The sequence below is a fragment of the Leucoraja erinacea genome, chromosome 34, assembly GCF_028641065.1.
Source record: "Leucoraja erinacea ecotype New England chromosome 34, Leri_hhj_1, whole genome shotgun sequence".
NCBI lineage: Eukaryota > Metazoa > Chordata > Chondrichthyes > Rajiformes > Rajidae > Leucoraja > Leucoraja erinaceus.
The window spans coordinates 9,317,278-9,329,467 of record NC_073410.1 but is presented as its reverse complement, the minus strand read 5'-3'; the positions used below and the strand labels follow the sequence as shown (position 1 = coordinate 9,329,467).

Here is a 12,190-nt window from a genome sequence, read left to right as displayed (position 1 = left end):
TGTGGAATGGTTGATATTTACTTGGTCGAAGAAAAGAACGTCATTATTAACATCTTATGTTCAAGTGTGGAGTGCTATCACACAGTGGACAACTGGTCTTGTATCTGGAGGTCTGGGGATATTGCTATCGAAGCAAGGGTTTAAATCTCACCACAGCAGGTGGAACATTTGAAATGCTAGTATCATTAAAGCTGACCATGAAGCTTCACTAAATTGCAAATGCCCAGATTCAGGAATATCCTTAGAAAAATTCAGCGACCTTGTCCACTCCGTTCTATATTTATACACCACTGTGATAGACGCGGGTATTATCAGAAGCAAGCTCCTCAGTTCTGCTGAGTGGAGGGCAGCTGGGGATGGGCAATGAATGATAGGTAACAATGCAAATGTAACAATTTAAAAAAAAGATCAAAATGCAGGTATAAAAGCAGAGGTGAAGGATCAAAAGGATTAAGAACGAACAAGGTCTTTTCATATTTTGAATGTACTTTGAAGAGGCAATTCTAACCCAATTTCACAAATGGCCACACAGAACACTGAAGCTTTTCATTTCACTCAAATACTTTATTTAAAAAGTTAGTTTGACGATTCATAGGACCCTCCACCCCTTGATGCAGTTAAAAACAGCTGTAGTTGTGGAAGGATCTGCGAGCAGCTCGGGGATTATCATTGCTTCCTATCATTGTCTGTTCCCATGGAGGCTCGCTGAGTCTTACCAGGTTGTCTACAGGATACTGGGACATCAGAATCCCTTGTGATTAACCACTTGTAGCCAAGAGACATTGCTAATAGTTCACAAAACATGGGACAATCTTTCATTAACAGTGTAAAACAGATGGAAAATAAACATGGACGTATGTTCAGAAGACTCTGTACAAGCTGGAGAATCAAGGTAAAGTTGCAACATACTGTTCAATCATACCTAGACTTGGAACAAGTTCTATGGATGTGGCTCCAGTCAATAATCAGATATCCCACCGGCTAAGACCAAACTTAAATGTAGAGGGCTTTTCATCTTCAATTGGAACTGAATTTTAAGTTTCAATGAGATGAGCAGCCTTCATTTGAGATAATCAAAGGATTTACTGGTCTATCTATTGTGTATATCCCAATTGAAAACATAATTGGAAGCAGTGCTTTTTTAGCTGAAACAACTTGTAGACTCTCTAATATCATGGCTAGAACAGAATGCTTGCACAGGGTAGCTATAGTTAGATTTAAAAAAATACCAGTCAGTTGCTTAATTAAGATCTTTGCCTCTTATCCAGTTATGGCTCACTCCCATTATTCTTGGCGAGGCCTTGCCTTTACAGGTTTTGTAAACTGCTGCTGTGAAGTCTTTGGGGACAGTCAGTCCATTGCCCACTTTATGCTTCCTCCAGCATTGAAGGAGGATTCAAACAAACATCTTCCCTCCTGGATTTTCATGCACTATTTGTACGGGCATCTCCCAACATTATTTAATGGACAATTACGAAAGCATAACGAAAGTCCCAAATGTAAATAAATAATTGTAATCAGTGTGGCAATTAAAACTACCTTGCACTGTAAAGCGAGAACAGAGGTTAAGTGCAAGTGCAAAACTTGGTTTCCTATATTTTAGACACTATCTTCACTTCACTTATTTCCCCAACAAACAATAAATTGGAATTCTGAAAGTGAGGAAGGATTGTAAAGAATACAGCCCTACTGCATATTCATGCAAGTTTAGAAGCAACCTGGGCAGAAATATTCCTTATATTTACAGCAGCGGAGGACAAATAAAGTTTTGCTTCTTTGCTTAAGTCTCAGTAAAGAAGTGCCCAACTCAAATTTACAAAACCCTTCACCAGTGGTTCAAAGTGGTGGATCACAAAGGATTAGATTAAGAAATGGATTTCCCTAGGTGTGTACTTTAGCTCAGCAGTGATGATCAGAGTCCCAACTTTGAAGTTATAGATTAAAGCAGCTGAAGGCCTGCATTTCTTTCAAGAATGCAGTCAACCGCAGCTAAGAACAGATGAATCCATTCAGTACAAATGTGGTGTGCTGACACTAAAACAAACCCAAGGGCAGATCTGATGAGGCATTTGAAAAGAAATGTATTTATTGCATCAAAATTTAATGTCCCGTTTACAACAGCACATTTTTTATATATATATATTTTTACAGCAGGCTGCAAAAGTCAGCATGGTAAACCGACCTAATAAATAGGAATGGGAAAATACAAAGGAAAAATGCCTTGAAAAGGAATTGTGCCTTTAATCCTGGATCACTACTGCTCATCTGATTTGTAATGGACATGAAAACAGTAATATACTCCTCTCCTCAAAGATTGGCATCAAATCCTATCAAAGTCTTGCAATCACAAGGCTTACAATCAAAACACAAAGTTGTGGTTGAAGGATTGAATTAAGTCATTCCTTTTTGCATTTGATATGTTTGGTTGGATAATGGTTGGTACTCCAATGATGAAACACATTGGAGCCATCATTGACTTTGAACAGGGCAGCAGTTTGGGAATGCCTGCTATCTACTCCCTTCTCTGATTAGTATCTAAAATCTGAAACAGAAATACAGAAAATTTGCAAACATTTAAAAAATTCTCCCCCACCCCGCCCACCCCCCACCAAAGCAATTTCTGTACGTCACGTTTTTTTTTTAAGAATCTGCAAGGGAGAAAATATTATGGAAATTAATCAAAGGTTAAGCATTCACAAGTGAATAGATAACTTATTTTCATTCACAAATCTATTCACATTTAAAGACCTAATTAACAGAAACAAGAAAAGAAAGCTGTGTACAACATGAAATGATTACTATTGATGCATATAAAAATAATTTCCAGAAGTCAAACCATGTTAGCAAAGCCACAAACTGAATTTTGTTCAATTTATTGACTTGAAATCTTGTGTATTTGGAGTTTTCCTTCCATACATCCACACAGTGCATTCCTGCCCACATCTCCTCACACACAAGGGACACAGTAATACCAGTGTTGAAAAGATAGCTCTCATAGAAGATTCTAAATCATATACATTATACTGTACTATTAATTCCTTACATTACATTCAGTATTAACAGGTTAGCCACACACCCATGTTGCTTCCATGACAGCTGTTGACAGACAAGACCCTTACTGACATCAAGCACTGGGCCTGCTGGGCTACAGCTGGGAAACATTTCCCTCAGAGTATACAGCTCCGTCCAATCCTCTCAATCCCACCCTGCTGCCCCAGATTAGCTGAGCAGTTGTCGTATCTCCTTGTGCATATGGCATAGAAAGTCCACGTAAGAGGCTCCACCGTTTGAACTCTTGTCCTCCATAAGAAAATGCTTGAAGAGCACCTCCATCTTGTCTTCTTGCTTCACTATCAAGAGCTGCAAGCACAAGAGCATATTGTCCTTAACACAGGGCAACACATATAATTAAAACAAATGTATTAATTTAAAAGGATGGTCACTCTGTTGTAGACCCACCACAAGTTTTGCACAAAGCTGGATCCCACAAATAGTGAATTGAATAACTGTTTTCTTTGTGCTGGATCATGAAAGGTTGCTCAGGGCATGGAAAATCCCCTAATCCTCATCACAGAGTACAGGAACCACCAACATCCAGTGGGAAGGTGGCATCAAATGTTAACACCTCACCAGCAATGCAGTTTCCTGTCCAAAACTGCACTCCAGTGCCAGACTTGTTTCTGATAGGCCTAAAGGACCCTACACAACAAGATTAGGAACTAATACCTTTCCCTGCATAATACATAATCTAATCTAAAAGCACCATGTTGGAGGAGTTCAGCGGGTCAGGCAGCATCTGTGGTAGGAAATGGACAGATAATGATTTCGGTTGGGACCCTTTTCAAAGATTGAAGAGGGGAGATAATAGGTATAGAATATTGAGGGGAAGGGGTGGGGTAAGTGATAGGCAGATCCAGGTACGGAATGTGTAGGAAAGAGCTGTCGATGCTGGTTTAAATCCAAGGTAGACACAAAATGCTGGAGTAACTCAGCAGGATAGGCAGCAACTCTGGAGAGAAGGAATCGCTGATGTTTCGGGTCGAGATTCTTCCTCTGAGGAAACGTCACCCATTCCTTCTCTCCAGAGATGCTGCCTGTCCCGCTGAGTTACTCCTCCATTTTGTGTCTACCTCCAGGTAAGGAATGGTTGACTGGCAGACGAGTTAGGCGGGAGAGAAAAGTTGCGGCGATAGTCACATAAGCTGGAGGCACTCTGTGTATAACCACTCTGTAAGTAGCGGAAGCTTTATCCTCCACCATAAGCCATATGACCCCATGTCAAAGTTACAAGCACCTAACCATACAAGAGTTCTGCCAGCTTGAAGTTTAGAAAATGATGGGGCAAATGGAGAGGCTGGAGAGCTGCCACCACCATTTTCCAATTGTGCCAACCCTTCCCTCCAGATTTTCAGTGATTAACATGGGAAGTTCCAAAAATAAAACATCATCCAAACAATTATCATGGCCAGCTATGTATTGCTGAACTCGAGTGTTTTACCTTCATAAACCTGGGTCTCTGAGCACGAATTACATCAACCATGGAACGCAATTTTTTGGAGTACGGGTTATCCAACTGTGGCAGAGTGGCCTGAAAAAGAAATACAAGTTAAACCAGATGGCTAGCATTGCACAAAGGACAGGAAGCATAGTCATCAAAACATAGCACTGAATGCACAATGAAGACATTTATGAACCGTAACAGTATCAAATGTCACTATAAAACTGTAATACGTTTTACTGTTTACGTATTTACTTTACTGGAAGCATTTCTTTATTGAGACACTAGTTTCTCATGAATGCAGATCAATCGAACAAGATCCATTGGAATTAAAATTGCAATTTTGCAATTCTGTTGAGAAATTGAGACAATGTGAACAGTTTCAACCACTGTTATATTCAGGGATCAATCCTGATGTAACAGCAACACCATTTATGGGGAGTTGGTGCGAAGTGCAGCTTATTCACGAATAACCTTGAATGGTTGACGTGACTGCACAGTATTCTAACACAGAATGCATTCTCACAATCTGCAGCAAGTTAAATTAAAGCATGCTGCTCTGGGAAACTCAGGTACGCATGTATAAATTATACACCAGAAGGCCCCATGCTTCAACAGTTAAAAGCACATTTGATTGAAACCCAGAGCAACAGCAAACATATAAGATTTAAGACAATACTTCTAACATTCAAGAAGCAACTGGTCAGAATGGTGAACAAATTATTGTTCATTTTCAAGTCACGGTATGCACAGACGCATACCTGTCGTACATGGTTAGTTTTGATATGCAGTAGAACATTTTTTTGTGTTAATCTAGGCTCAGAGCTAAATATGACAAAAGGAAGATTCGTGTTAATCTGAAACCCACCATTCCAGAGTCAATCTGGCCAAACGATTGCACATTAAAGATGCTCTGGATAAGGTCATGCTGTGTGCTCATTCCCACCCATATGAAGAGGTTCAAACCATTCTCCAGCAAATAGATGCCACCCTTTGATAGTCGTTCCTCTGAGCAACGAACGGCCACTGGAAAATCATCACCATCAACATCCATTTTGTGCTAATGAGAGAGAAAAGAGCTCAGTCACAAATCAACAATTTTAAGACAAAGCAAATTTTAAAGACTGTCCCATTCCCATGTATTTTTCTCCTTTTGAATATATTTTTCAAAAGGAGAACCATACATTCGTAGACCCACAATATAGGTGACATATCTAAAAAGTGTTTCCGAAAGATACTACAAAATGCTTTGGAGCTAGGTACTTTTGCTGCACTCACCGTTATGATGCAAGGAATATCACAACCATTTTGCACACAACAAAGTCTCACATTAAGCAATGCAGCGAACATTGAAATGATACGATTTAAAAAAATGCATCTGTTCAAAAAATATTAGCCAGAGAATTGAAGATTCAAAAGAGAGTCAAAGTGGCGTCTTGCCTCATCATGGTGGACATGATTTGTTAAAATTGTGCTAATATTTCAGGACAGAAATTTTAGGGGTGGCACAGCACCCCAGTATTTTTTTTACTGGGGTCAATTGGCTAACAAAGCCACACATCTTTGGAAGGAAACCAGCTTACAGCGCCAGAGACCTGGGTTCAATCCTGATAATGGACGAAGTTCTCCTTGTGGGTTTTCTCTCACACTCCAAAGACGTACAGGTTAATAAGTTAATTAGTTTTGGTAACAATTGTAAATTGTCCCTATTGTAGGATAGTGCAAGTGTATGGTAGATGATCGCTGGTCAGCATGAACTCAGTGGGCCGAAGGGCCTGTTTCCAAAGCCTAAAAACTGATATCACATGTATTACTTTAGTTATACAGCCTAAAACTGGTTTTGCACTAACTGAATTTGAATTTGAATATATAGCTCTGAACAAATTTAAATTAAAGGAAGTGCAAAATGCTGAAACTAGATAGGAGGGTAATGTTGGTAGAGGTGAACATGTGGATATAGTGTATTTAAATTTCACAAAGACATTTGACAAGCTTCCATACCAAAGGACGGATCATAAAATGTAGGGCCATGGCATTTGCTGAAGTGTGTTAGCATGGATTGAGAACTAGTTCTCCCATAGAAAACAAACTTAGTATATCGGTCTCTTTCAAGTTGGAGGGCAGTAACTAGTGGAGTTCTTGGCCCTCTAGTTATATTCATGATCTGTAGAAGGGAACAAATGCAGCATTCCTAAATTTGTCAATATGACAATAGATGGAAGGGTATGTTGTAATGAGTGCATGGTGCTGTTGCAATGGCACAAAAGAGAGATTGGATGAATGGTCAAAAATATTGTCAAGTGGAATTTAAAGTCAGGTAGTGCAAGTTCATTCACTTTGGTAAGAGAAATCAGAAGGCAGGTTATCCAAATGGAGAGAGATTGCAAATGGGTTAGGTCTACGTGTTACAGTGCATGTTCAAAGGATTAGCAGGCAGGTCCAACAAGTAGCAAACGGCAAGTTAGCCTTTATTACAAACGAGTTGAAGTTTAATAATAGGGAGGTTTTGATACAGTTCCACAGCATGATGAAGGGGGCCACACCTGGAGTTATGTGGGTCGTATGACTTTAAAAACACAGTAGCATTGGAGGCAGCCCAAAGGAACGTCACCAATTAATTCCTGGCTTTGTCCTTTTCAGAGAGGTTGGACTAGTTAGATTTGTATACCTTGTAGTTTAAAAGAATGAAGGGTGATTTTTTTTAAACATGGAATATCTTTATGAGGCTTGACAAAGTAGATGCTGATATGTTTTCACTCATGGAAGTATCAGGAACAATGGGATACAGCTACGAAATAAGAGGTCAATCATTTAAAACTGATGCAGACATTCTTTGTAACAAACCCATGGAATTCTCTACCCTTGAAGATGAAGACCAAATTATAAAAGTTATGTGAAAATACATATTTGAAAGTTTGAAGAATTGTGGGTCAGTGGGAAATGGCACGGGGGAAGGAGCAGAGGAGGCCAGCAAAGATCAACCATGATCATTGGGAAAATTGAAGTAAACCTTGTAGGACAGGGTATCGGCATTTCACTGCAGCACAAAACCATGGATTATACATTAACTACATGAATTGTTACTTACCACAGGTAAAACCCTAGGGTAGAAGAACACGTTGGTTTCAGATACATCCATACTTGCAATGAGGTGGCGGATGTAGGCCCGATCGTCAGTAGAAACGTCAGCTCCAGGCTGTAGAATATCACTCTTCAATACACAGTTCAGGTACACAGGCAGTAGCTTCATGCACTCTGGTAGAATCAGCTAGGAAAACAGGTACAGCAAGAAAGGTATAGTGAATAGGCCAGGGGTGGACTCATTGGTTGTAATTGGGCTAATGAGCTGGTCAAGCAAAGATTCTACCTGGCCTGTCTGTGACTGCAGTTCCATAGCAATTCGGTTGACTGCTAAACGTCCTCTGAAATGGTCTAATGAGCCACTCTATCAAGGGGCAATTTGAGATGGGCAGATCACTTATTAGTAATACTAATTTCCAACACAAAAATGTTATAGAAAATTACAAACACTTTGGAGAACTGGCACTTGTTGCTTTACAGCTGAAAAAGTAAAGGGAATCGGAATGAGGTTTCATGTTTTGAATGTGGATACAAAGAAGTGCAGGTGTTGATTTAAAAAAAAAAAAAGACAAAGTGCTGGAGTAACTCAGTGGGTTAGGCAGCATCTCTGGGGAAAATTGATAGTTTCATTTCAGGTTGGGACCCTTCTTTAGAAGAAGTGTCCCAGCCAGAAACGTCACCTAATTCATGTTCTCCAGAGATGCTGCTTGACCTGCTGAGTTACTCCAGTACTCTGTGTCTTTTCAGGTTTAAAATTACTATTTCTGACTGGGTAAGTTGTTAAACATCAGAAAGCTGGTGAGAGTACAAAACAAATCACTGCACAATATGGCCACTAATATAAAAAAGACCCACAAGGGAATCCAGATAGGATCAATGATTTGGTTGAATGCAAAGACCTTCAACTCTCTACATTTTTCAACTGTTTTTTTTTAATTGGGTTTCCAATTTTTCCTCACATCAAGAATTCCCTCTTTGCGTTACAGCTGATGCCACACATCTGGTGTTGTCCTTTCCTTCCAGTGCCACCCTGACATTTGCAGGGGCTTATTCAAGAAGTTCCAGGTAAGGTGTCGAGTACATGCTCCCATCCAATCAAGAACAAAAATTTAGCATGCAATCTGTATTAATATTTAAACAGCTTCAACAAATTATGTTCTTCAGAGGGAAATTAAAGCAGGGGAATCATCTGGTGCAAATATTGAATTACAGACATTTAGGTTAGTTTAGAGATACAGCATGGAAACTAAGTCCACATTGACCACCGATCTCCCGTTCAACTAATTCTCCGTTATGCCACTTTCTCATCCATTCCCTACATATAATGGGTTTTTTTTTTTTTTTGTTTTTTTTTTACTGGGGTCAATTGGTTTACAAAGCCACACATCTTTGGAAGGAAACCAGATCATCCAGCAGAAACCCAGAGGAAGAATGGGCAAACATCACACGGACAGCACCAGAGGTCAGGATCGAACCTGGGTCTTTGGTGGTGAGAGGCAGCAGCTCGACCAGCTGCATCACCCTAGGATAATCAGTTACTTGTAAAATACAAGGAACAAACGAGATTAAAGAAAGTGGCAAATGTGGAGAAAAGCACCAATGCAGCATTGTTAATGATAAATTCAAGATTTCATTAGAAATGCTCCAAAATGCCAGTACAAAGATTATCACGCTCATGCTATGTTCCTCTCTAAGTATAAGGTGTAGAAATCACATAATAATCTAGTTTAGTAGTCATGTAACAAAAATCCTGGATTCCAATTTTTTAATCCCATCAAGGAAAAAATAAATGGGAATAATGAATCTGAAATGAAAGGCCAATAAGCACAAATCTATTGGATTGTCATAAAACCAGATGTGGTTCATTAATATCATTTACAGTTCAATATTTACTTATCAAAATAGTCCTGACAAGGCATTCAAGGGGAATGGAGGAGGTAATAAATGATGGTCTTGTCAATAACACTGACCATCGGTGAATAATAACCGAAGTAATTACAATCTACATTTGCAACATAAAACTCTTACCTGTCCGGCCGAAGATGGACTTGCACAATTCTTGCGGTAGCACGCCAAAATCTGAGCAGACTGGTTAATTAAGGACTCTCGTACAGTCTTTGTGGAGTTATTCAGAACAGCGCGATAAGCTGCAAATAAGACATTTGAACCGTTAGATAAACTGCATGAACAACATGACAGTACATCGAGAATGGAGGGCTTCAAAGTAATATACGCTGTGCAGATCAATATCTTAATCCAATTAGTATTCTGACACAATCTGGAAAACATCAAGTTTCCCCTCAAGGGAACATGGATGATTAGTATCATCATAATTCATTGGGGTTCACTAATCCTCCATGCTGTTAATATGCTCGAGTGTTGATAAAACATGAGGAAAATTATTTTTATTTTTACATTTATGAAGATGATGAATAAAAGAACAAAGATTACTGGATCTAGGGAAAATATATATTTTTCATGTTGCTAAATAACCTTTCCAATTAATTGCTGTATAGAACATAAATGCAAGGTTTCAGGGGGATTGTTTAAAGAAAAAAAATGCCATCAATTCTGACAGAAAATTAGAAAATTTAGCTCAACATTTGAAGAGTTTAGCTATTCAGAGACCAGGTATGCTTGTACATGGTTCAATAGGAAAGCAATAAGGAAACTACATCATAATTAGAAAAAACTGTAGGTTGTACTTTACAACAATCAGATCAGAACACATTAAATATGCCATGCTGAGAGGGACAGACGGAGACCAAATACGGAACTGCATGTCTAGTTCAGGTCTTCCTACCCAAAGATTAAATGTATTAGAGAGATTGCAGTGATAGGATTGGTAGGATGGGATTGGTTTCTGCAAAGAGTGATTAAATAGACTTGACCTATAATCTGTGAGTTTGAGAGAAATGGTAGGTAATCATAATGAAAATGCAAGTTCACTTTAAGGCTTGAATATTCTTCACACATTTCCCCTGGTTAGTACTGGGTGGGGGGGGGGGGGGGGGGTCAGTCACAAAACAAGGGATCAATCAATCAGGACCTAAATTAGAAATGTCCAGTCAGATGCTGGTGAATAGTCTAGGAGGCTACAGATACATAGGTTAGTATGGGCGTGTGATTGCGAATTAAAGTGGCAGTCCTACAGACTGAATGGAACTGGTCTCCAAAGCAATGAACCAATCTGCCTTTGGCCTCTCCATCATAATGGAGATCACATTATGGGAAAGAGTCTGATGAACAGGTGTTGTGTTTCCTGTAGTTGTATGGGCAATGCCATAAGGCAGTAGTAGGTGGGGATGGAAGAGTGGAACAAGGATCATGAAGGCATCTGGGAGAATGAAATGGACCTAGGGGGAGACAGGGTGGGAGGAAGATAACTGTGGGAGCCTGTACTATCTTATCACTTGGAACAGATACAAATTGCTCTAGAAAAGGTGGAAATTGGCAGTAAGAAATGAGACAAAATAATGAGTTCTACTGAAAACTTGCTTTTTTTCCCTATTTCGGACCATTGTGAAAATTCTCGTATGTGAAACATTTTTTTCCCCCATCTGCAGATGCGACCTGGCCTACTGCTTGTTTCCACCGCTGTTTTTATTTCCGATTTCTAATATTTTTTAATCTTCCTTGACTGAAGCCGAATGGTCTACTCTTGTTATTATTTATTATGTTTAGCACTGTTCACATATAGCAAGAGAAGCTTCATCTGCTGCATTTAGCCTCTGTAACCTAGTGTCCAAACGCATGCACATTAGTAACAGACAAAAGAAAAGCTGCCTTCGGCACTGACAAATGAATTACAAAATACTTTAAATTTTAAAATGATTTACTGTTACACATGTAATGTATTGCATGAATGTACTGTTGACCTTTGAAAATAATGTTTTCTCAATTCTTCTTGAAGCAATAAGAATCCTGCCTGATAACACACATACAATTTGAAACATCTTTACAGAGAATTTCTCTGCACGAGCTTTGTTCAAGGAAACATAAGCTGGCAATAAAGGTAGCAAAGCAAAACCAACATACTAAATAGCAAGCATCAATTAGCTGGACAACAGTACTTTTTTTTATCTAGCTAATAAATTACGTGAATCTCAAGGATTTTTCAGGATTCTCTGTTTGACTCAATGGACATTCATTTTAAAACTGCACATTAAATTAAATTTGAGGAATAGATGGGTTTTGCATGTAATGAACTTGGGGTAGCTGACAATTATTTGAAACCAGAATCCAGCCTTGGATTTTGATGAATGGTTTCTATAGCCAACTGTGGTGTCACTTTTCTCTTTCACCATTCATCTTCTGTGGGTGTCAAATGGAGGTCGATTCCATGGCACAGGGGCCTCTTTGGGTAATGCAGAGTGGGCATCACTCAGAAATGCAGGTAATCAGTCAGTCTGGACAGAGTCTTAGAACCACGCAATCTTATAAAACCCATCTTCTCCTCATGCACGATGGATGTGCTTTGCTTAGAGAGAATTGAGAACTGACATACCCTTTCCCTCAAAATAAAGTTACATCATTTTACAAGGCAAGGTGAATAAAGTTGTGCCGAAGACATCTCATTATTAAGCACATAAATACAATTTTGGAATAAAG

The 12,190-nt window shown here is 39.1% G+C and overlaps 1 protein-coding gene across 2 annotated transcripts in view; it reads right to left on the bottom strand.

Moving 5' to 3' along the window:
- Positions 1–543: 543 nt before the first annotated feature.
- Positions 544–12,190, bottom strand: part of sec24c (SEC24 homolog C, COPII coat complex component) — a 50,936-nt gene continuing 39,289 nt past the window's right edge. For both annotated transcript variants that reach the window (XM_055661810.1, XM_055661811.1), the window contains 5 exons: positions 9,608–9,726; positions 7,587–7,766; positions 5,367–5,558; positions 4,499–4,588; positions 544–3,360 (listed from right to left, as the gene is read on the bottom strand). In XM_055661810.1, the coding sequence (XP_055517785.1) occupies positions 3,220–3,360; positions 4,499–4,588; positions 5,367–5,558; positions 7,587–7,766; positions 9,608–9,726 (722 nt within the window). In that variant the 3' untranslated portion in view covers positions 544–3,219. The remainder of the gene's footprint in view (positions 3,361–4,498; positions 4,589–5,366; positions 5,559–7,586; positions 7,767–9,607; positions 9,727–12,190) is intronic.